This window comes from Nannospalax galili, unplaced genomic scaffold, assembly GCF_000622305.1.
Source record: "Nannospalax galili isolate Female #2095 unplaced genomic scaffold, S.galili_v1.0 scaffold1657, whole genome shotgun sequence".
In the NCBI taxonomy this organism is placed as follows: Eukaryota; Metazoa; Chordata; class Mammalia; order Rodentia; family Spalacidae; genus Nannospalax; species Nannospalax galili.
In genome coordinates, this window is record NW_008339532.1 from 200,113 (window position 1) to 225,337 (window position 25,225).

Genomic DNA, 25,225 nt, shown 5'->3' on the forward strand with positions numbered 1-25,225 from the left:
GTCTTTTTTGAGACAGGGTCTCTCTGTAGCTGTAGCTGTCCTGGAACTCACTATGTAGACCAGGCTGGCCTTGAACTCACAAAAATCCACCTGCCTCTGCCTCCCAAGTGCTGGGATTAAAGGCGTGCACCACCACGCCCGGCTTGATTGTGCTTTTTTTTTAAAAAAAGAAAAAAATTTTATGTGTATGTGTGTGTGCCTGACTATGTATATGCATGCACCACATTCATGCAGGCATCTGCAGAAGCCAGAATATGGTGTCCAGTCCCCTGGAACTGGAATTACAAGCAGTTGTGAGCTGTCTGAAGTAGGTACTGGGAACCAAACTTGGGTCCTCTGTAAGAGCAGCACATGCTCTTAACTGCTTAGCCACCTCTCCAGCTCCAGGTTGAGAGCCTCTAACAGAGAAATGCCAACAATTGGCACTAACGAGCTTCCTGTTAGTTATGGTGCAAATTAGCAGCTTTTCCCCTCCATATGTTGGATCTATAGAAATTCCCATTTTGTTCATGTTCATATTGCTTCTAGTTAGCTCATTTGGTTTGGTGGACAGGGATTTTCATTTATTTTTAAATTGTGTAGTTCATAGCATTGGTGTTCATATGTATGTCAGTGGATAAAGTTGTAGTTTTCCCACCTTTAAATTAATGTAGCTACTGCGTTCACCATGAAACAATTTCTTCTTGATATATCATTATATAAACCTAATAAAAAAGTCACTACTCCAAAAATACTCCTCAGCTACAGTGCAGCTTTGTTTGCCTGTATTACCAGACGTGCCAAACTTTTCCATTTTCAGCTGGAAAATAGCTGAAATGTTTAATGGAAGGAACAAGCAGCCTTGCTATTTTTGTTTGAGGTTCTTTTTTGGGGAGAGAATTTGGTTTTGTTTTTTTTTCCTTCAGAGGCCATTAGAATTTCTATATTTGTTAATTATAGACTTAAAATCACAGGTCTTTTTATATCTCTAGTTGTAGCTGAATCGTGGCTAAGGACAAATTTCATCTTAAATCTGTCTTTATGTGTGAGAGTGGGAAGTGCTGTTCTATTAAAGTAACTATCCCGTCTGAGTCTGTGGGGCCGTTATACAGTGTAAAACACAGGGACATAGAAAGGCCTGCTGAATGCTCTGTGAAGTTAGTCTTTGTAATATTCCTTTCAATGTAGGCCACACAGTGATCAGTTTGCCCTGAACCATTGAAGCAGCCAGTTCCCAAGCCTGACTTCAGTTTGTTCATGATTACTCATTTTACTTACCTCTCCTGGAGTTTCAGCTTCAGACTGTGTGAAGGAGGGAATAGGAGACGGGTGCTGATACTAAGTTGGATGCCTTCCCTCCCTAGAAGATAGGCCTTTCTTTCTCTTTAAATCTAATCCTCAGGTAGCAGTGACTTAGGCATTAAATGTCATTGGTTCATCAGTGAAACCAAAATCTTAGGGGAAGAACAGTGGCTTTTAATTTGAGTTAGATTTAGGTGACTTTTTACCCTGCAGTGTGGTGTCTGTTCTTTGGTTTCTGGGTTAAACCAGCCAACATGTAAGTTCTGTTAGCATGTCTAGAGAGCCTAGTGTTAAGAATTTCTATATTGTTAGGAATAGAACCAACTAATATATAGCTTTGTGGTAACTTGGAAGCAATACCCCAGTAAGGATAGTTTTTCCCCATTTTTTTTTTTTTAAGACCAGGGTGTCAACTATGTAGCCCTGGCTGTCCTAGAACATATTATCCTTGAACTCATCGGCTATCCTTGAACCCAAAGAGATCCACCTGCTTCTGCCTCCTGAGTGCTGGGATTAAAGGCATTTCCTTCCTTCTGTCATTCTAAAAAAAATTATACTTCTTTGTTAAAGTTTGGAAAAAACTAAGGAATTTGCTGTATATTTACCATAAATATTGAGTTCAGGCCTTTTTCCTCAGTGCGTTGAACTATTTCCCACAAGGAGTGATACTCAGAATGGATAGGTGGAGATGTCCAAACCCACAGTGAACATCTTCATGCTTGTCACTTTCCCACATTGCATTAGGGTTTGCTTTCTTAGGATAAACTCAGGAACAGGATTACAAAGTCCAGACCATGAGAAGCATTTTAAGATCAGTTGGGATGTTTAGAATATAGGCTGACGTGGGTGGTTGCTTTCATTTCACTTTACTCGAGTTGATGACTTAGAACTCCCATGAGACAAAATGGAAACCATTTTTAAGCGTAGCAGATTCTGACACAGGTAGGAATTCTTACTACTGGCTTAACACCTCTTGAGACATGACCCAGCCCATTCATGTGGGAGTGAGTTCCAGAGCAGGAAGAAGGAACTAGGTTGAGTTGTTGAGTGGTGAGAATGAAGGGTTGGGGGACGTAACTCAGCTGTAGAGTGTCTGCAGTGTGTAGTAGGCCCTGGGTCTATCCCTGGCCTTGCCGAAGTAGAATGATGGGAAGGAAGCAACTTTGGCAGGAATCTCTAGCCAGTCTTAGTTTTTTCTTAATTTCAAACCACAAAGGAAATTGCTGGAGAAAACCTAGTTTCCTTGTTCCCTCTGCATGACAACTTCATAAATTTTTTTTTTTTTTTTTTGCCAGTGACTTGTAAACATTATCTCCAGTCTTGATCCTTTCCCAGGCTTTCTTTCTACTTAAAAGCTTCACCTTCTCTTCAAACTCTGCATACCCCAAACTGACCTCATCTTGCCTAACTAGAACATGCTAGAGCTTGCTGCCATTCGTGTCACTCTCTTCCCTACATTTGCAACTCCAGAGGCACCTTATCTCCCCTCTCTGCTGTTGTGCTTTTAGTGAGAACCACACAAATACGCTTGTTCTTTGTTTAATTTACACTTGTTATGCGTGCCCTCCAAGGGCAGAACCAAGATCAGTGGGTGGAAGTTATGGGGAGGCAGATTTGTCTCCATATAAGGAATACTTTGAGCTGTCTGAATGGAATGGACCAACTCCGAAGTCTAGGTTCTTCATCACTGAAGGTGTCTGAGCAGAGGCTGCCAGCTTATTGCTAATTGAAAGGACTGTGCTGGCATCAAGTGGTGTTCTATGATTTCTACAGTTGTTCTCAATGCTGAGAAACTGAATTCTATGGAAGGGATCTTTGTCTTTCCTGTTAGACTCTTAGGGCAGGAAAACTATTGCCATTGCCTTTAAAAATATCCTAGCACTTAATTCAGGTCCTGGCCACTCGGTTGCCTAAAGGGTATTGTTTATAGACTAATTGATGGATTTCATTTAGTTTGAATGTTCAGCCACCATTTTTTTTTTTTTTCTATTGAACTATCTTTTGCTATGAGCTGGGGATCGTGGTACATTCCTTTAATCCCAACATTCAGGAGGCAGAGGCAGGCAGATCTCAGTGAGTTCAAGGCCAGCCTGGTCTGCCTCGAATTTGCTGGTCTACCCTGTCTGCTGGGCTACTCTGAGGCCCTGTCTTAAAAAAAAATCTTTTGTGGTAGCTTTCTTTCTTTCTTTCTTTCTTTCTTTCTTTCTTTTTCTTTCTCTCTCTTTCTTTCTTTTTCTTTCCTTTCTTTTTCTGACAGCCAAATAAGTAATAGCTTTTAGCCTAGCCTTCCAGACCCTGATGTTTTCACTTTCATCCAAATTCCATTCTGTTTACCAGGTAGTACTTGTAAATTCTGTGCTTTCCTCATTATTCCTTTACTTAAAACTCTCACATGGCTTCATTTTTCTCACAACATCAGTCCTGATACTGCCTGGCTTTCCCTTCTACTGACCCAACTTGCTTATTTAGCCTTATCCCATGCTGCAGCAGACTAGCCTTTGCATAGCCTACTTTTCCTAACTTGCTTAATCTTTTGCTTTGATTAGTTCTGGAATCACTTTCCTTTTTTCTCTTACCTTTTCAACAAGATGTCCCACTCACTTCTCCCCCGATCTAAACCATGTCCAGTTCACAATCTTTTTTTCCCCCAGAACTCTCAGAGCTTATAGTCATTTATTTATTCTATAATTCAGAGCATAGCAACAACATAATTCTACAAAGAAAAGTCTCCAGTTTACAGGTAAATGCTTTTCTCTAATTCAACTGAAAGTGGATACTATCTAACAGATTTTTTAAAAATAAAGCCTTGAGGGGCTGGAGAGATGGCTCAGCAGTTAAGGGTGCTGACTGCTCTTGCAGAGGACCTGGGTTTGATTCCCAGCACCTACATGGCAGCCATGAACCATCTTTAACTCCAGTTCCAGGGGAATCAGAAGCCCTCTTCTGACCTCCTCAGCATTGCACGACATAGGTGCAGGCAATACACTCATAAACATAAAATAAAAATAAATAAAATATTTTTAAAAAGTCTTGAACATCTGGGCATGGTGGCATATGCCTTTAATCCCAGCACTTGGGAGGCAGAGGCAGGCAGAGCTCTGTGAGTTCGAGGCCAGCCTGGTCTACAGAGTGAGTTCCAGGCCTGCTGGGGCTAGAGGAAAACCCTATCTCAAAAAGACCAAAATAAGTAAATAAATAAAGTCTTGGGCTGGAGAGATGGCACAGCCATTACATGCATAGGCTCACAACCAAAGGCATTACAAGTTCTAGACAGGGAACCAGAAAAATATCAGAACCGGGCAAATTTCAAATGTTCCTATCAGAGTCTATTGGGATTTCTTGATGAGAGCTTCCAGAAGCATCCCTCTATTGGGTTCCTACTCATTTCTCTTTTGTCTGCCAAGGCTGGACTCAAGAGTGATGGATTCAGGATTTGCTTTCATGCATTTTGATAGCTGTTGGAGTGGCTAGAATCAGTGTCAGTTCCCTCTCAAAGGCTTTTAGATGGGGGAGAAAACAAATTTATCCATCATTTTAGAACAATAGTGGGTTATCTCTCTTAGCTATAGGTGGGCAGTACAGTATTGCAGACCAAGATTTCAAGTCTTACATCTAAGCAGCACTTTCCGCTTAGAAACAAAATCATTAATGAGAAATAATTGTCTTAACATTTTATGGACTTAAGCCTAATGTCTAGGAAGTGTAATCCCTTGAACTCTTAACGAAATATACTGATCACTTTAATCTTTGGTTATACTTTCCTTTTGGGAATGCGCATAAAATATACATAAAATAAATTAAAAAAATTTTTTTGGTCTTTTTGAGACCAGGTCTCCCTGTAGCCCCAGCCTTCCTGGAACTCGCTGTGTAGACCAGGCTAGCTTTGAACTCAAAGAGATCCACCTGCCTCTGTCTCCCAAAAGCTGGGATTAAAGGCATGCACCACCACGCCCAACAGATTTTTAAAAATTTTTAAAAAGAAGTAACAACAGATTGATGATGTAAAGCACTTAGAATTGTGAAGTCATTGTTTATTCATTAATATTGTATACCCCCTCTTTAAAAAAAAAAAAAAAAAAAAAAGAGAATTCAGCCAGGTATGGTGGCACACACCTTTAGTCTCAGCACTGGGAGGCAGACTGTGAGTTCTGTGAGTTCAAGATAGTGAGTTCCAAGCCATCTGGGGCTATAGGGAAACCCTGTCTCAAAAAGACCAAAAAAATAAAAAAAGAATTCAAAGTCCTATCACTTTTTGTTTTTACATATTTGTGTGTATGTGTGTGTGTGTGTGTGTGTGTGTGTGTGTGTGTGTGTGTGTGAGACAAAGACAGAGAGAAACATGAGGAGGGTAATAAGTTCTGAGAGTTGATTCTCTCCTTCCACCATGTAGTCCTGGATATCAAACATGGGCTGTCAGACTTGGTAGCCTGAGCCATTTCACTAGCCCTAATATTAGATATTCTCATAAGCAAGGTTATTTCCCTTAGTTTGAATATGATTTGTGCCTGAGAAAACAGCATTTATTTGAAAGATGGGAGTATTTATAAGGTTTTACAAAATCAGATAGGTAAAAAATTATAAGAAGGAGGAAAAAACACTTGCTTATAGAGTTGACAGAAAGAAGAGATAGTCAGACTTGTGTTTAGGTTTTAGTGGGAAGGGGCCCACTCAAATTTGTTCATTCAAAGTCCCTTCAGTAATGCTGGAATTAGGAAGACAAGACATGGTCCCTGCCCTCGGCTGGCAGATTGCCTGTTGGTTTTTTTTCCCATTTACATTGTGTGTGTGTGCGCGTGTGCGTGTGTGTGCGCGCGTGCAATCAGTGGAGGTCAAAGGATAACTTGCAGGAGTGGTTCTTTCCACTATGTATGTTCCCAGGGTTGAACTCCTCAAGCTTGGTGGCTGAGCTCTCTCTCAGCCCCTGCCTGTTGATTATTAAGTAAATGATTTTTTAAACCCCTGTGCTGTGGTAGAGATAAGTGCACCATGTCATGGAAGTTCATAACTGGAAGTGCTGTTTAGGGAGTTGGTATTTTACCTGAGAATTGAAGGACAGTAAGAGCAGCAGACTGGCCAAGCAGAGTGGATCACTTAAGGCTTAGAAGCAAGAGACATGGCCTTTTATGGAAAATGCAAGTTGGTCCTTGGTTGCTTTAGTGTGGTTGAGATAGGAGGTCAAACCAGGTGGGGAGAGAGATAATGCAGAGCTAGGTTATAGAAATCCTTATTTGAACTTCACCAGAATGCTGTGGGAAATATTAATGGTATTAAATAAAAAAAATCTTAATTACATGGGCCAGCACAATGACTTGAGATAAAAGCACTTGCTGTACAAGTGTGGCAACCTGAGGATCCCTGAAACCTGTTTGAAAAAAAAATTTATGCTATGGCTTGCATCTATAATCCAAGTATCTGCAGTGAGATGGGAGGAGGAAATAAGATACAGCTCATCTGAAGTGCACATGCGAAGTGTAGCTGCAGAATCAGGAGACACCCTGTCTCAAAGCAAGCTGGAAGCAGAACTGACACTCAAAACATTGTCCTCTGGCCCCGTTTTGTACATATGCACGTGCACGCACACACACACACACGCACACACATACACACTAATATAAATCAATCTTTAAAAATCATCCTAGGAGGCTGGAGAGATGGCTCAGCAGTTAAGAACACTGGTTGTTCTTACAGAAGTCCTGGGTTCAAATCCCAGCACCCACATGGCAGCTAACAACTGTCTCAGTCTCCAGTCTCGGGATCTGCCAGCCTTTCCTGACTTTCTTGGGCACTGCACAACATAGGTGTACTTACCTACACGCAGGCAATACACGCATACACATAAAAGTAATAAAAAAATTTTAAAAAATCATCCTAATTTGGCTCCACGGTTAAGAACACTGACTGTTCTTGCAGAAGACCTGGGTTTGAATCCCAGCACCCACATGGCAGCTAACCACTGTCCATAACTCCAGTTCCAGGAGATTCGACAGCCTCCTCTGTCCTCCTCATTGCACAACACGGGTGCACTTACCTACATGCAGGTGATACATGCATACACATAAAATAAGAATAATAAATAAAATATTTTAAAAAAAATCATCCTAATTCCATTTGTATTTGCAATGGATGAAGAAAAAGGTGCATTGCTGAATTTAGGGGAGACTAACAGGGAAGTTATTGGAGTAATTTAGGCAAAGCCTTAGTGATCTTTTTTCTTTTTAATCAGGATGGAGGCAAGGGGCATCTATTAATGAGATATACAAAATAACGCCTGTAGGTTGTTTGTTTGCTTAAGACGGTGTCTTATGTAGCACTTGGGAGGTACAGGCAGAAGGATCAGGAGTTTGCAGTACTTGAGACTGTATTCAAACAAAACAAGGAACCAGAAAGACCACTCTTGTTCACTGATACTCTGCTGACAGTCTCCAGGTTATTGGCTTGGCCAGTTAATGTGATTGCTGACAGTATTGGTCATTGAAATAGCAGGGCTTGGGCTTGGGGGAACAGTGTTAGGGAAGATGAATTCCATTTTGGAGATTTCAGTTTGAGATGCCATTGGAACAATCAGGCTGAGGTATCTAAATGGAAGCTGGAGCTAAGGTTCTGAATCCCAGAATGGCTTGACTTGGATATGCCTCTCTGACTCTTTAGCCCACGTTTGTGGTAGCACCATTTGCCTGCAAGGGGCTGGATGTTACTATAGTAATGGTAGGCAAAGGGACATGGACATGACCACCCTGCAGAGTGAGTGTGTATCAGAGTAAGAGGAGGTGTGTCCTGCCCAGATGGCAGCTCATGGCCTGTAATCCAAGTATGAGGGAGGAAAAGAGGTGTGTCTTTAGGTTTGTCTTTCAGTTCCTTTACTTCTGAACATTCTTTCCCATAACCTATCAAATCTCACTCTACTCCCACAAAACCCCAAGAAGTTGCTAGATGCTGTTCTTCTAATATTTGGTTAGTTTGGGATGAGATTAGCTATAAATAGTAGCTGTAGTCAGGTATGGTAGCTCACACCTGTATCCCAGCACTTGGGGGGTAGTGGCAGGAGGATCAGGAGTTCAGAGTCATCCTCAGCTACATAGGGAGTTCCAGGGCCGGCCTGGGCTACATGAGACCCTGTCTCAAAGCTGTCCCCCCTCCCCCAGTAATAATAATAGTAGCTGTATTGTCTCTTCATTCTGCTTCGACAACAGAACTGTACCTTGTTTGCTGTTGCCAGCCTATACGAACAAGTGAAAAATATAGGCAGAAAGGAGTAAAAGTCCTATAGCTGTTATTTATAAGATTTACTTTTAATTATGTATATCTGTGTGGGTGTACGCATTCTAGTACAAGTGCCTAAAGAGGTCATAATATCCCCTGGAGCTGGAGTTACAGATGATTGTGGATGCTTGGAACCATACTTAAGTCCTCTGTAAGAACAGTATTCACATTCAATCGCCGAGCCCTTAAAGCTGTTGTTATTAAGCTTTTAAAATTAGTGAGTGTTCACAACTTATACACTTTGTATAATATTTCCAAGTTAGCACTGACCTCAACCTGTAGTGTCCATTGTGTATGAGAGAACATGTTTTATAGAAGACCAGAGTGTTCTACATAGAAGGTAGCTTTGGAATTTATTGCATTCCTTGTTTTTTCTCCTGGATTTATAAAATGTGAATTATATGTGAGTCTGTCCCATCCAGTATCCACAATGGAGCAGGGAAGCAGTATGGATATTAGTTGATGGTGTTGCTAAAACAGAAGGGACAGTATACAACTGCTGTTCCTGGTCTGCTCCATTTATGAGGAGAGCATAAACCTAGAACTTTCTGCAACTTCTCCAGGTCAGGAAATGGGAAAGTTGTTTCAGTTCACACTCTTTTTTTTTTTTTTTTTTTTTTTGGTCTTTTTGAGACCAGTTCCAGCTGACCTGGACTTACTATGTAGACCAGGCTGGCCTTGAACTCACAGAGATCTGCCTGCCTCTGCCCTTCTGAGTGCTGGGATTAAAGGTGTGCGCCACCACGCCTGGCTCACACTCATTTTTTCCCCTCTTGCCAGTGCTCTTAATTAACATTCTGTAGCAAGTGACTGGATCCAGAGAGACAGGACCTGCACATGGAAAAGAATGAATGGGGATTATATTGTTTAGTGAGCTCCCTGTCCCTCTTTCACAGGGAAGATAGTGTGTCAAAGTGAGATCACCTGGCAAGTTACCATTTTAGGGGAAAGAATCATAATTGTCATTTTATGGAGCTTTAAGGGAGTCAGAATCCAGTTAGCTTCAGTTCTTCAACTGCTTAATGCTTTGACCTAAGGGGCTGTACGTCAAGGCTTTAATTGAAATTTTACTGACCCATTTTTGGTGAGATCACGTGGGGTCTCATTTACTTTATACAGATGTGTATTAGTGACATCTTGCACTTAGGTGTGGCATATGAGCACCTTTCAGAACCCTTGTTCAAAACAAGGGTTTTAGAATACCGTACTTCATAAATATTTATTGAATACCTTAACCTGCCAGGTGTGGTGGAGACGTAGAGTCTAATAAAAATCAAATTAGATAACTTTTTGTCTTGTCTTGGAGCTTCCTTTTTAAGATCTTAGAATTGAATGAGGCTAGTTCAGATAAGTTACCAGGTGGGAAAAGTTCAGAGCAAGCTCTTGCAGGTATGTGATCTCCCCGCTGCATGTTCTGATCCTACCCATCCTCATCTGAACCTGACTCAGATGGCAGCTTCCTGATCCCTTATCTGATCCTTCCAGCTGACATGTTCATCTATACTCTGAAACCCCATGCCGCTCTGTCTACAGTTAATGTCATCTTCCACTTTTTCTTTGTTTGCTGATAGTATATGCATTAAGTACCCCTTCCTCATCTGCAGCTCAAAGTTATTGAGCATAGTATCTATCTTGGTTTGTGGCATCCCACTACAGGCAGCAGGAGGGGGTTTGGAACTAAAGTGAACAGATAACTAGAAAATTTGAGTGTTGGCTTTTCTGTTAACTAGCTGTGTGACTGGAGGAAAGTCACTTAATTTCTATCTTTTATTATTTTTATTTTATGTGTATGTGTATATTTTATGTGAATGGTGTATATTGCCTGCATATAGGTAAGTGCACCCGTGTTGTGCAATGCCCGCGGAGGACAGAGAGGCTGTTGGATCTCCTGGAATTGGAGTTACAGACAGTTGTTAACTGCCACGTTGGTACTAAGATTTGAACCTGGGTCTTCTGCAAGAACAGCCAGTGTTCTTAACCACTGAACCATCTCTCCAGCCCCTAATTTCTATCTTTAAGAGTATAGTAATGGGGCTGGGTGTGATAGTGCACTTGGGAGGCAGAGGTAGGTGGAGCTCTGTGAGTTCAAGGCCAGCTTGGTGTATATAGTGAGTTCCAGGCCAACTGGAGCTGCAGGGAGACCCTGTCTCAAAAAAACCAAAAAAAAAGAGTATAGTAATGAGCTAAATATGACTCCGTGATAGAATGGTTGCCTAGCATTGATGAAGACCTGGGTTTAGTACTCATTAATGCATGCACATGCAGAGAGTAAACTAATTATCCTGAGTAGTTGTAGGGAGGCTTAACCTGAGAAAATATGTATGACCATACCTGGTAAATTCTAAATTTCTACACAAATATCTGTTAGTATATAATAAGTATTCAAGTAAGGTTTGCTTTAGTGAACACCTTTTCCTGTGTAGTTTTCTTACTTGGTGAAGTCTACATGATTTTGCAAATTCTCTAGACTAATTTTCCTGTGTTTTATTATTAAAATATTCAGTTCCATGGAATTGGCTTCCTCTTCACCCCCCTGTGGGCACTGTGTAATATTAAAGTAACAAATGACATTTGATCTGTTTCAGCAGGTGGAACATGGCTGATATGCAAAATCTTGTAGAAAGATTGGAGAGGGCAGTGGGTCGCCTAGAGGCAGTGTCCCACACATCTGACATGCACTGTGGGTATGGAGACAGTCCTTCAAAAGGTAAGCCAAGCCCAGCAGAATGCCTTTTATAGTCTTGGCCTTAATTTTTCTATCACAGTGACTTTTCTTCTTTGGAGCCAACCTCTCAAACACTTAGTCTAGGTAGTTCATCTCCTGTGAGCAGATAAGGAAGGAAATGACTTGTACAGGGAGGCCTGTGGTTAAGTAATTTTAACACAAGAAGTTCCTGCCTGTGTGATGTTTCCTGTTCTGTCTTTAACAGAATGACTCTAGTTATTTTGTCAAAATGGCAAGTAGTATTAAAGTTTCTTTCCTCTTTCTAAATGATTGGTCAACCAGCCATTTTGTACATACAGTAATTGAAAGAGAATGTTAGCACTAAAAGGAATAATCTTGGAGAATCATTGTATTTATTTTCATTTGTAGGTAAACAAAATTAGGCCCAGAGAGTCAGAGTATCCCACAGGCAGTTAGTGATGGTATGTGAAGGAGAGCCCTGCTTTTTGACTCCTGCTGTAGTTTTCTACGAACTGTATTTCATTGGCTTTGCATTTTCACATGGAAGTACACTTTACAGAAACATCTTTTGGCTGGGGAGACGGCTCAGTGAGTGAAGTGCTTGCCTGACATGCACATGTGAGGACCTAAGTTCTGATCCCCAGAACCCATTTAAAGATGGACAAAGTAGCCTGTGTCTGTAATCCCAGTGCTCCTGTGTCAAGATGGGAAGCACAAGAATGCTTAGAAGCTCCCAGGGTAGCTAGCCTGGTGTGTGTAGTAGCAAACAAGTGACACTGTTGCAAACATGGTGGAAGACAAGGACCAACTCTTGGGGTTATTTGACCTCCCCACATGCGTACTGGCCACACACATATGCACATACACACACACAGATTGTAAAAATCCTGCTGCATGACTGATTTCTTCTGGTGTATCTTGTCTTCCCCAGGAGAAGTTCCATTTGTGCAAGCATTTGACTTGCTGCTTGCCAATCCTGTGGCAGAGTACTTGAAGATGAGTAAGGCGATTGGGGGAGACGTGCAGAAACATGTAAGGATTTTAAGCCTTACCCCCTCCCCCCATTTAAAGACCAGTGGCTTTCTTCAGATTCTCCTCATCCTTAGTTTGAGAGCCCTTTGGGAGCTGGGTATAGTGGCATACATCTTTAATTCTAGTGCTTGGGAAGAAGAGGCAGGGGGATCTCTCTGAGTTTGAGGCCAGCCTGGTCTACATAGCAAGTTCCAGGCCAGCTCGAGTTACATAGAGAAACCCTGTCTCAAAAAAAGCCCCCTTGGGAGGCTCCTGGTTCTGTCTTCATTGAGGAACTTGGTTAAGGCACAGATACAGTTTCATTTTTTTCTAGGTCTCCTGTTTATATATGTATTGTCTGTATTTCTTTTATGCAGAAAGCATGTTTGTTCATAAAATACAGCTGTGCTTGTCTTTGTGGTGAAGAATATGCCAGCATTCTGATCCTTGTATGTTATGTAACCAAGCATAGGGTGGCTTATTCAAAAGAATCATTATCGTGACTTAGCATTTATAAAACCATGCTTGATAGTTATTAGCTATGCTAATATGGATTATTCTCATACTTAGTCCCCTACAAGAAATGAAGTAGGTAATGACAGATGCCTGTCCACCCACTTCCCTTCATGTACTGCCTCCTTACCAGCATCCCACACTTGCAGATCCAGAATGTTTCTGCTGGTCCACTGAATGATCCTCTATACACAGTAACTGTAGTCAGGATCTTTCAACCTAAACCCTTAGCCTGTCATACACTAGCTGTTGATAGTAGTCTCAGCTCTATGGAGTGGTGTTGGAACTTTCCAGTGGTGAGGAGTGTTGTTCCATGCTTACTTTATGTGGTTCTATAACATTTGAAAAAAATTTAAAAACATACCACTTTTGTCTTTGAAAATGCAAATCCAGCCCATCATCCTAGCACCTGAGAGGCTGAGGCAGGAGGATGCCTTGACTTTAAGATCAGCCTGAGCTATAGACTGAGACCCTGCCTTAAAACACCAATAAACAAAAAATTTAGGGACTGGAGAGATGGCTCAGTGGTTAAGAGCACTCAGTGCTCTCCTAGAGGACCTGATTTTGGTTCCCAGAACTAACATTAAGGGTCTCACAACATGTGTAACTCCTGCTCCAAAGAATCCTGTGCCCTCTTTTGGCATCCGCATGAACCTGTACACACATGGCCCACACACACGCACCGCACACATGCACACATTCACATGAATAAAAAAATAAAAAATTTTCATATGAGGCTGGAAGTAAAGCATTTGCCTAGCATACACAAAACTCTGGGTTCTCTCCTGCCTTAAACAAACAAGCAACAACAAAAACCAAGCAAACAAGCCCCCAAGTACTTCCCATGAACTTGTTAACCTGCCTTCACCTAAGAGTAGCCTTGATTATCCTCATTTCCAATTCTGGCTATAATGTCCCTACTTGGTTCCAACAGGAACAATAGTAAATGTTATTTTGGTATCAGTCTGTGGAATCTGGAATGCACAAGGCAGGCAATGTGAAGGACCTGATGTGGACATGGAGATTTTCTGTTATTCTTTTTTAAAATTTATTTATTTATTTATTTATTATTGTGTTTTTAATGTGATGTATGTGAGTGTATTGCCTGCATATATGTAAGTGCACCCATGTCATGCAATGCCTGAGGAGGTCAAAAGAGGGCATCAGATCTGGAATTGGAGTTATGGGCTGTTGTTAGCAGCCATGTAGGTGCTGGGAATGGAACATGGGTCCTCTGTGAGAGCAGCCAGTGCTCTTAGCCACTGAGCCATCTCTCCAGCCCAGTTTTTGGTTATTCTTATCAGGACCTCTTCAATTGTAATGTGTCATGAATAGCTGATTCTTCTCTTCTGCAGGCAGAGATGGTTCACACAGGTCTGAAGTTGGAGCGAGCTCTCCTGGTTACAGCTTCTCAGTGCCAACAGCCAGCTGGTGTAAGTTAATTACTAGATGGTTTAGTTTGCTTTGATGCTCAGGGAAAACTGGGAAATTGCTTCTAAGCTTTCACAACATGCTAAAGTAGACCTATCAGACTCAGGATAGTATACATTTATACCAAGCCCCAGGGGTAGGGCAGCCTTAAAGGGCCCTTATAGGAATATGCCTTAGGTTGTGACTGGTCTCTGTTGATCTTTTGTTTCTGTCATTTTCCTAGAACTTTAGTTGCCCCTGGGACTTTGCTATTTCTGTCAGTAAACAGCCTCCTTTATTATAGAGGTGGTTCTCCTGTTCCGTGATGGGTGGGTTTTAGTAAAGCTGTTGTACAGATCCTAAAACTTTTGAAGATATGTAATCCGCCCCCCCTTATTCTGTTTGACTAGGGAAGTTTTAACTTTACTCTTATTCAAAATTTTGTACTTCAAGACATTGAAAGTTGAATTAGAGAAAATTTAAAGTTTCTCAGAATGAAAGATTTTTGTTTCTTTTGTGTTAGTCTTCCTTAGACATAGAGGGATGATGCTAAAGCAAGCCTTCCTGCTTATCTCTGTTAAAGCCCTTCATCCTTGTCATGGCCTAAAATAATGCAAGATCATTTAATCTATTATAGTTTAATCTTTGATCTGTTTTGTGACTAAAAGGTTGTATCTAAGTTTTTTTTTTTTTTTTTTTTTTTTTTTTTTTTTTTTTTGGTCTTTTTGAGACAGGGTCTCCCTATAGCCCCAGTTGTCCTAGAACTCACTGTGTAGACCAGGCTGGCCTTGAATTCACAGTGATCCGCCTGCCTCTGCCTCTCGAGTGCTGGGACTAAAGGTGTGCCTAAGTCTTTTATAAACCCATACTTTGCCAAATAAATCAAGCAGCTGAAATATTATTGTATTTTGCTTGGTTTAGAACAAGTGTTGGCAAACCACAGCGTTTAAACCAATCAATCTTCATTATGTAAATGATTTGGGGTTTTTTATTTGTATTTGTTTGCAAACCAGTATTTACTGACTGGTCCTTCATAGAAAACGTTGTCACACTCGTGGTTAGACTGTTTTCATGGTAGGACCGAAGAACTAAGATGATCAGGATGCTTAGTTTTGAAGGAATGATCAAAACCAGAAACACAACCTAGGTTCATCCACTTTTTGCCAAGCTGCTCCCTTAAATGTCAGCATCCCTAATTGCATTTGATTTGCCAGATCTCTACTCAGCAACTGCTGTAGAGCTAACAATGTTTTGAGGGCTACAGTGATAATGGAGAACTGAGACAAAGCATTTGCCTTTGAAGAATTAATTTAAAAAAGAAAAACATTCACATCAGTAATCATGATATGCCATCAATCCCAGCATTTGGGAGGTGGAGGCAGAAGATCAAGAGGATTCCAGAATTATCCTGAGCTACATAGTGAGTTCAAGACCAGCCTGGCCTACATAAGACCTGTCAAGAGGCTAGGGGTGGTGGGGAGAGGCAGAGAGAAAGACAGAGACACTGAGAAACAAAGAAGGAAGGAAGGACATTCACATGGGTTCATTAATAGTTTGTGCTTTTGTGTGGTAAGGTGCCAGAACTGGTTAGACTGACAAATGATGTGTGGCTGAGTTAGAAGGGCTGTTCGTGAGCTCATTTGTATAAGTGGAAAAAGAGAACATCATCAGTGAAATTACAAAAATAAATGGCATCTCCTGTAAGTGGGACAGAGAAGAAACAAGGGGCTAAAACGGTGGGATTTTTGTGGTGGAATTGGAGTATGGTCCTAAACTTGACAATCACGAAGTCTAGACTGTGGAGTTGAAACTTTTTGCAGAAGTAAGAGATGAGCAATATTTCAGCCACATGATTCAAGGCAGGATGCATACAAAGATTTATTTTTTGTGCTCATTTTAGTCCATAAAAATTCTTTTTAAAAAATTTATTTTTGTTTTCATTGAATATTTGTGATTTTCATAAAATATAATTTGATTATATTTGATTGTATTTAAATCTCCTCCCCTCTTACCACCTCCCCTTATTGCCCTTTGTCCAATTGAATATATTATATATATAAGGCCTATAGAGCCTAATTTGTGTTCCAAATGTCCGTCAGTGCGGGTCTATCCACTGGAGCCTGGTTAACCTACCAAAAGTCCCATGTTTGAAAGAGACTCTCTCTGCCCCTCCCAGCAGCCATCTGTTGCCAAGTTTCCTTAGGTGGGGTTGGAGCTTCTTACCCACTTCCTCATGTCTATGCTGGGATCTTTTTCTGGTTTCAGCTTGCATGGGACTTGTGCATGCTGACACCATTGCTGTGAGTTCATATGAGTAACTGACTAGCTGTTTGGAAAGCTCTGCTTCCTTGTGGTCATCCACCACCTCTGCCTCTTAGAATCTTCCCACCCCTTCTTCCAAAATGATCGCTGAGCCCTGGGAGGCAGAAGTTTGATATAGGTATCCTATTCAGGGATAAGCACTTTGCAGCATCTTGTTCTCCACATGTTGGCCAGTTGTGGGTTTCTGTGTTAATCACTGTCCGTTGCACAAGGAAACTTCTCTTCTGGTAAGAGTTGAGAGGTGCATTAATCTATGAGTTTGACAATAAGTCATTAAGCATAAGTTTAATGTAATTATTTAGTAGAAAACTACTATTAGGTTCTCCCTGATGTCCTGTGACCTGTTTGGCCTCAGGTTCCTAAACCTGATATCAATGTCAGGCTCCATCCTGGGAAGACGACCTTAAATCCAATTAAAGAGCAGTTGGTTATTCCCATAATATTTGTGCCACTATTTCACCAGTGGGCACATCTTTGCCAGGCCAGTTGTTATCGTAGTCTACAGGATTCACAGTTGGGTAAGGATGATGATTATTTTTTCCTTCTGGTAGCTTGCATATCATCTTCCAGCACTATGAATGCTAGGCAGTAGATGTGAGGCTCTGAAGTTGGCACCAGCTTGCTTTCTCTTTGTTTGTTCTACAGTTCATGTATGTAGTATCTTCAGCAATAGGGTCTTACTATCCAGTTATGGTGGGTAACCAAGAGCAGGGGCAATGGCCAGTATTGTCAAAAAAATTCTTGCATTGCCAGTGTTCTCAACACTTAGGAGGCAGAGACAGGAGGAGGATCATGAATTCTAGGCCTGTCTGGAGTACATAGTAAAACACTGTCTCTATCCCCAAAAGGGGGAAAAACTTGCCTTCAAGATCAAAGTTGACCAACATATATAGCTCTTATAGAAGTAGTCTGACTAATCTTTTCCTGTCTCTGCTCATAGAATAAGCTTTCTGATTTGTTGGCACCCATCTCAGAGCAGATCCAAGAAGTGATCACCTTTCGGGAGAAGAACCGAGGCAGCAAGTATTTCAATCATCTATCAGCTGTCAGCGAAAGCATCCAGGCCCTGGGCTGGGTGGCTCTGGTAAGCAGCACAGCTTCCAGAAGAGGGAAGGGATGGATTAGAAGGTGTGAGGTGTTGTGGCTGGAGAGGCTCTCAGTCACTGACTGCTTCTTTCTCCCCAGGCTGTTAAACCTGGCCCCTTTGTGAAAGAAATGAATGATGCTGCCATGTTTTATACAAACCGAGTACTCAAGGAGTACAGAGATGTGTAAGTCTAGCCTTTCTTCAAGTGGTAAAGGACAAACCCAGATGGCTTCTTCCTAGCGTGACACTTTGGGGTTAATTACACTTGTTCCTGGCTTCTGTGCTGTTCTCTCATTTCAGGGCTGCTTTGTGGACAGCCCGAGAGACAATGGCTCATAGAAACTGCATTTGCAAGCAGGAAATATTTCTGCTTCCATTTCTTTTTCCTCTGTGATGGGTAGAGGCCCTTTCCTAATCCTTACCTTTTCCAGGTTTGGGGTTTATGCTGGAGGTAACCTGGACTAAAGCCCTTTAAGTTGCCTGTTTATACCACATTTTGTTTCTCTATTGAAAATGTCTCACTGGTGCTATGACAAAGGTTCGGTAGGACTTAACTAGGAAATTACCCTGCATATTCATGTGTTCAGGTAAAGTGACAGTAAGGCTGCTTAGCCAACATAGGTGTTAAGTAAGGGAGCCATTGTATTTTAACCACAGAAGCCAGTCCTGTGGCCTCTTTCTTGCTAATTTTAAGCTGGAATGACTATAGTTACTCGGCTTTATAACTATCCAGATGCTTTTATCTGATCATCATCATTCAGCCTGACATTTGTTGTCTGCACAAGAAATAGTCTTCATTTGTATGAAATGTGTTCCACAACACTACACACTTTCTTCAGTACTTCTAGAAACCTAGAATTAGGCACCACCATGTTTTTAATTCACCCTGTTATTTTATAGTTAAGGAACTGGGTTTTAAGGTTAAGTAGTCACAAAGTCTTCCAGCAAATAGAAAGAAAGAGAAGGGATTCTGGGCCATAACATAGTGTTTCTTCTGTAAGTAAAGATCTTTCTTCCTTCTAAAAAAGATTAGTTGGAGTTGGGGGAGCATATTTTGACATAAGGCACTGGTCTCATGGACTCCCTCTGTTCCATGGCAATACTTAGTAACTGTCTTGGCTCTACTCTGGCTTCCTGTACAAAATGCCCGTTTTTACCACCTTGCTGTTAGGGTCTGCCTATGGTGTGCTTTGAAATAATAGTTGTGTTCCTAAGAAGATTGACAGACATTGCATTAAGAGATAGAGATAGAGTTTGGTCTAGTTAGGGTAATAGAGTAAGGTTTTGGTTTTAGTTTTGGTTTTGTCTTTGTTACTGTTTTTTTAAAACTTCATTAATGATAGGGGAGCTGCCACTGAGCAGAGCCTAAGAAATGCCACAGGAGGAAGAAGTGAGCCTTCAGGCAGGAGGGATTCTGAGTCACTGTTGTAATAAACTCTGAAAATTATTTTTAATTTTCCCAGGGATAAGAAGCATGTGGATTGGGTCAAAGCTTACTTAGGTATATGGACAGAGCTACAGGCATACATCAAGGAGTTCCACACCACTGGCCTTTCCTGGAACAAAACGGTTAGTGAGTCCTTCTTCTCTTCTCTTTCTCTCCCCAGGATAGGGTTTTTTAGACTTAAGAGTTACCAAGGTGGGGCTAGAGAGATGGCTCAGAGGTTAAGAACATTGGCTGCTCTTGCAGAGGACTCAGGTTCAATTCCCATCACCCACATGGCAGGTAACAACTATCTGTAACTGCAGTTCCAGGGGATCCAACACCATATTCTGTCTTCCTTGGGCATTGCATGCCCTGGGTATACTTACACACATGCAGGCAATACACTCATACACATATGATAAAAATAATAAAATAGGGGCTGGAGAGATGGCTCAGTGGTTAAGAACACTGACTATTCTTGCAGAAGATCCGGGTTCAAATCCCAGCACCCACATGGCAGCTAACAACTGTCTGTAACTCCAGTTCCAGGGGATCCGACAGCTTCTTCTGTCCTCCATGGGCATTGCACAGCATGGGTGCACTTACCTACATGCAGGCAATACACGAATACACATAAAATAAAAATAATATAAGTGTAGATACACATACACACACATGTACATAAATTACACATGTGCATAATTTTTTTTTCTTAAGATTAGTGCTTTATTTTCAAACTTTATATATCAACTTTAAATGGAGGGAAGGAAGGCTAGAGAAATGGTTCGGTGGTTACAAGCACTTGCTGCTCTTGCAGAGGACCTGTGCTTGGTTCCCAACATTCACATGGTAGCTTACAAGAGTTTTTAACTTGACTTCTAAGGGATCCAACGCCCTCTTCAGTCCCCCCAGGGCATTGCATGACATGGATGCACTTACATACATGCAGGCAATACACTCATACAAAATAAAAATAATAAATAAAATATTTAAAAAATAATAAAATATTTTTTAAAAAGAGTTACCAAGGCAAGAAAAGGAAAGGAATGTTGTTGTAGGAGAGAAACAAAAAGGAAAAAGAAAAGAGCAAAGGAGGAGCACTGAGTTCTGGGTAGTCTGAGAAGGGTGTGCTCTTGTATCCATCCCATGCAGGCCCTGAACTCATTGTGTAGCTGAAAGTGACCTTTGACCTTCTCACCCTCACACTTCCACTTCCCAGGTGCTGGGATTACAGATACACACCACCATGCCCAATTTTATAGAGTGTTGGGGTTTGAACCCAGGGTTTCATGCGTGCTAGGCAAGCACTCTACCAACTGTGCTATATCCCCAGCCCCAAGTTCTAGTCAGTTTTACTAAACACAGGTCAGGACAGTGACTGGTGCTGGAGGGGAGACACAGATGAATGGGTCACACCAGCCCAGTTCTCAAGGAATTTAAGAATATATATATGGGACTGGATAGATGTGGGTGCCCGCTGCTCTTCCAGAGGACCTAGGTTCTTTTCCCAGCACCCACATGGCAGTTGACAGCAGTCTAATTCCAGTCCCAGGGGATCTGGAGCCTGCCCTCATCTGTCCTTCTTGGGTATTGTATACATGTAGTGCACTTACATACATGCAGGCAAAACATTCTTACATATAAAACTTTTTAAAAAATGAATAAAAATAACATTTTTAATTTTTATTTTATGTGTATGTGTGTATTGCCTGCATGTAGCTAAGTGCACCCGTGTTGTGCAGTGCCCTCAGAGGTCAGAAGAGGCTGTCAGATCCCCTGGGACTGAGTTACAGATCGTTGTTAGCTTCCATGTGGGTGCTGGGATTCGAACCCGGGTCTTCTGCAAGAACAACCAGTGTTCTTAACTGCTGAGCCATCTCTCCAGCTCCACATGGAAACTACTTTTTTTAATGTTTAAATACAGATACTACATGTGCACATGCACACAAAATACAGATAGAAGGACTGGAGATATTGGTCAGTTGATAAGAGTGCTGGTCTAGCATGCTTGAAACCTTGGGCTCAGTCTCCAGCACCCAATAAAACCAGGCATGGTGAAACACACCTGTTATCCCAGCACTGGGGAGATGGAGGCAGGAGGACCAGAATTTCAAGGCCATTCCTTGGCTATATAGTTCCTGGCCAGCCTGGGATACATGAGACCCTTTTTAAAAAATGTGTAAATAGATTTATCAGCTTACATCACACAGCCAGTATTTCAGAGACAGGTAGGCATGGTGGCAACACACCTTAATCCCAGCTCTCCAGAGGCAGAGACAGATGGATCTCTATGAGTTCCAGACCAGGCAGGGCTACATAGTGAGACCCTGTCTTTGTATGTATGTATATAAATGTATTACATGCGTGTATGTAAGTGTACCTGTGTTGTGCAGTGCCCGTGATATAAAAAGAGAGCATCAGATTCCCCTGGAACTGGAATTATGGACAGTTAGTAGCTGCCATGTGGGTTTTGGGAATTGAACCCAGGTCTTTGGCAAGAACAGCCAGTGTTCTTAACCACTGAGCCATCTCTCACCCCCACTCATACCTTGTCACAAAACAAACAAAAACCAGAGACAAACCCCTAATATAAATTACCAGGCTAAATTCGATAATGAATATACAGACCACAGAGAATAAGGAAAAGTGTAGTGATTCTACCTGGGAGAGATTGTGCATTGAAGAGGTAAGTTCTGATCTGAGATGTGAAAGAAATACAAGACAGTGAATAGTGGCAAAAATGGAGATACAGCAGAGGGCACAGCCTAATAATGTAAGTGTAGAGATTGTTCATATCTGACTTCAATAAGGGGAGATGGGCGGAAGCATGTTGGAGAATAGGAAAGTCAGGCTGACTTTGGGGCACTGTATTTGAGTAAGGGAGTGATAGTGATTATATTCGTCTGAGTGTATAGGCTCAGGATAAGGACCCTGGTTATCCTGTGGGAGTGGTCATGGTATGACCCGGGCTGACAGCTGATAGAAAAGCATTTGCAGGAGATAGCACCAAGATAATAGATTTAATGAAGTCAGAGGAGTAGGAAACGTCAAAGAAATGGAAGAGTCAGGCTTGGATGGTGACGTCTTGTTGGAATAAGGACCAGGGGATGATTGTTTAGGTTAAGAAGCAGGCAGGTGATGGCGCAATTACTTGTGAACTTGTTGACTCTGAGGTACTGGTAGTTTTAGGAGTAAGGGTTTACAGCTAGAATCAAATGAGGCCAAAGGAAAAAAGTATAGACTGAGAAATACAGCTGTGAACTGGGTCTTTGGGAAAGGGTAAGAAGTAAAAAGCCAAATGTGAATGTAGTGATAGCTATAGAGGGGGCTCATGTGCACTGGGCACAGGAAAGGCCCTCCTGGGAGTGTACAGAAGGAAGAAGATGACCATATGACCTGCCCTTGCTGTTCTAGGGGCCTGTGGCAAAAGAACTGAGTGGATTGCCATCTGGACCATCTGTTGGATCAGGCCCCCCCCCCCCCCCCCCCCCCATAGCGCCCAAGTCCCTACCAGTTCAGGCTCCGATGACTCTGCTTCCCGCTCAGCATTGTTTGCGCAGATTAATCAGGGGGAGAGTATCACACATGGTGAGTACTTTGGCATGAGCATTTGTTACAACAAATTGGATTAAACTTCATCAACCAGACATGATAGTGTGTAAACCAGAACCCTGTCTTGGATGTAGGAACATTCATTTGAGGTGTCACTTTTCTCAAGTTACCCAAAAAGAGAGCCAACCTGTTAAGTCGAAAATAAGGGTTGGTGAGATGGCTCAGCAGGCAAAGGCACTCTCAACACAAGCCTGGTGACTTAAGTTCAATCCCCAGAAACATATAAAAGTGGAAGGAGAGGATCAACTCCACAGAGTTGTCCTCTGACCTCCACACATGCTCTCTGCCATGCTTACCACCCTCCTCCCACTTAAATATGTAATTTTCTTAAAGTAGAAATTAAAAATGGGTGATGAGTCAAGGTCACTAGGTAGCATCTGCAGAGCTGCTTCGGCCAGCTCCTGGTACCGCACCTTCTCTGGGAGTCATTGTATTGGGATGCTAACTTCTCAGAGGATGGAAACTTGTCACATGGGAGGTTTATATAAGAGAAACCTACTAATCTAGAGCAAGTTAGACGCTTTTACACAACTGGTGTAATTCTACATTGTATAGCCCTTGGCTAGGAATCTACTCATAAAAATAGCTAAAACAGTCTTATATAGCAGCTAAAAATGGTGTAAGGACCAAAACATCCAGGAGTAAGGGAAACAGCTAGTTAGCTATGTACATCCTCTCGATTGGATATTGTGCAACTATTAGATTATTTTCCTACAAAGGAATCATGCAGTGTTCAAGGGGAGAAAATTTGGTATTTAAACTACAACCTCTGCCAGGTGTGGTGGAGCACACCTTTGATCCCAGCATTTAGGAGGCAGAGGCAGGCAGATCTCTCTGAGTTCAGGGCCAGCCTGGTCTACATAGTGAGTTCCAGGCCAGCTAGGACTACAGAGAGACCCTGTCTTAAAAAGACCAAAAAAGAAATAAATAAATAAACTGCAACCTCTTTGAGTGAGGTCTGATTTTACTAAATTTTCTTTACTGTCATATAGTTTCCCTTTTTGTTACAACATTTGTAACAAACCAAACCAAAACCAAACCATTCTCTGCACCTAAACCCCAGTCTAGCCCATCTGTATATTTGGTACATACCTTTCTCAATCTTTTTTGTGCATTTACCTATCCTTTCTCCTTCCCCACCTTCAACACACACATTTAAAAAAATAAAACCATTTAACTGGAGAAACAAGAGAAATTGTAAGACTACTTCTCCAAAATTGCTTGCAAGATAACATCTCCAAAGCTTGAGGTCTTGGTAAGGACCATTGATAGCAGACTCGTTTATTGCTACAGCCTAAACTCAGGTATGAAGAACAGGAACAAGCTAGCTGTTGTTCTTTCAGCCCTGAAACATGTATCTGATGATATGAAGACTCACAAGAACCCTTCCCTGAAGGCTCAGAGTGGTCCAGTACGCAGTGGCCCCAAACCATTCTCTGTACCTAAACCCCAGTCTAGCCCATCTCCTAAACCAGCCTCAAAGAAGGAGCCACCTCTGCTGGAACTGGAAGGCAAGAAGTGGAGAGTGGTGAGTTGAAAGAATTTGGTCTCCCAGGGAGGAGGAAATAGGAACAGGGGTTTAACAGAGTTTAGCTCCATGAGCACAGGGTTCCAGCTTCTGGTGTGAGAACAAAGGTTAGGGATGACTCACTGTTTTTGTTGGTGTGTGCTAAGAATCCTGGGGTATGTCTTCAACAGGAAAACCAGGAGAATGTTTCCAACCTGGTCATTGACGACACTGAGCTGAAGCAGGTGGCTTACATATACAAGTGTGTCAACACGACATTGCAAATCAAGGGCAAAATTAACTCCATTACAGTAGGTGAGTCTGTTGCCATCCTAGGCAGGTTCTGACCTAAAGCCTGAGAGGGCTAGAACCATTTTTCTTCTCTTTCGTAATTCTTTTAAAGTTGCACTGCTGATCTGCTTCTTTTCTCCTAGATAACTGTAAGAAGCTCGGCCTGGTATTTGATGATGTGGTGGGCATTGTGGAGATAATCAATAGTAGGGATGTCAAAGTTCAGGTAACTTGATATCTTGGCTCTGTCTTTTGGTCCCTCAGGAATTCATTAAAGGAGACACAGCAGGCTCACAGATGTCACAGGAATCTGATTCTACAAAGTCTGTAAGCTGAGCTGCTCTGGATGAGGCTAAAGAGTTGGCCCTTCAAGGGAGCTCTTTCCAGGACCCAGCCCAGCCCGCCCCCGTTTCTCCTGTCTGTTGTGCACCTGGGGCTTTCATGAAGTAGTGGAGTCACTTGAAACAGTGAAAGCTCTCCTACAGCTTGCTGTTGTCTCCCTTTCCAGCAGGAACTCAGTTGTCTTGGTTCCCTACAGGTGATGGGGAAAGTGCCAACCATTTCCATTAACAAAACAGATGGCTGCCATGCTTACTTGAGCAAGAATTCCCTGGACTGTGAGATAGTCAGTGCCAAATCTTCTGAGATGAACGTCCTCATTCCTACAGAAGGTGGTGACTTTGTAAGTTTCTTTTTTCTTTCTTTGACAAAAGGTCTCATATTCCAGGCTGGCCTGAAACTCTTGGCAGTCAGGGTCCCTCTACCTCCCGAGTGCTAAAATACATGCAGCACTGGGCCCGGTTTATTTGGTTCTGCAGA

General features: G+C 42.0%; 1 protein-coding gene across 1 annotated transcript in view; it reads left to right on the forward strand.

Moving 5' to 3' along the window:
• The window catches only part of Cap1 (cyclase associated actin cytoskeleton regulatory protein 1), a 32,378-nt gene that overhangs the window by 5,188 nt on the left and 1,965 nt on the right, over positions 1-25,225 (forward strand). The window contains 12 exon segments of the mRNA XM_017798469.2: positions 11,127-11,248; positions 12,159-12,259; positions 14,107-14,184; positions 17,424-17,567; positions 17,669-17,754; positions 19,034-19,139; positions 22,411-22,504; positions 22,507-22,584; positions 23,952-24,136; positions 24,307-24,430; positions 24,550-24,632; positions 24,945-25,088. Of these exon segments, the coding sequence (XP_017653958.1) occupies positions 11,137-11,248; positions 12,159-12,259; positions 14,107-14,184; positions 17,424-17,567; positions 17,669-17,754; positions 19,034-19,139; positions 22,411-22,504; positions 22,507-22,584; positions 23,952-24,136; positions 24,307-24,430; positions 24,550-24,632; positions 24,945-25,088 (1,335 nt within the window). The 5' untranslated portion in view covers positions 11,127-11,136.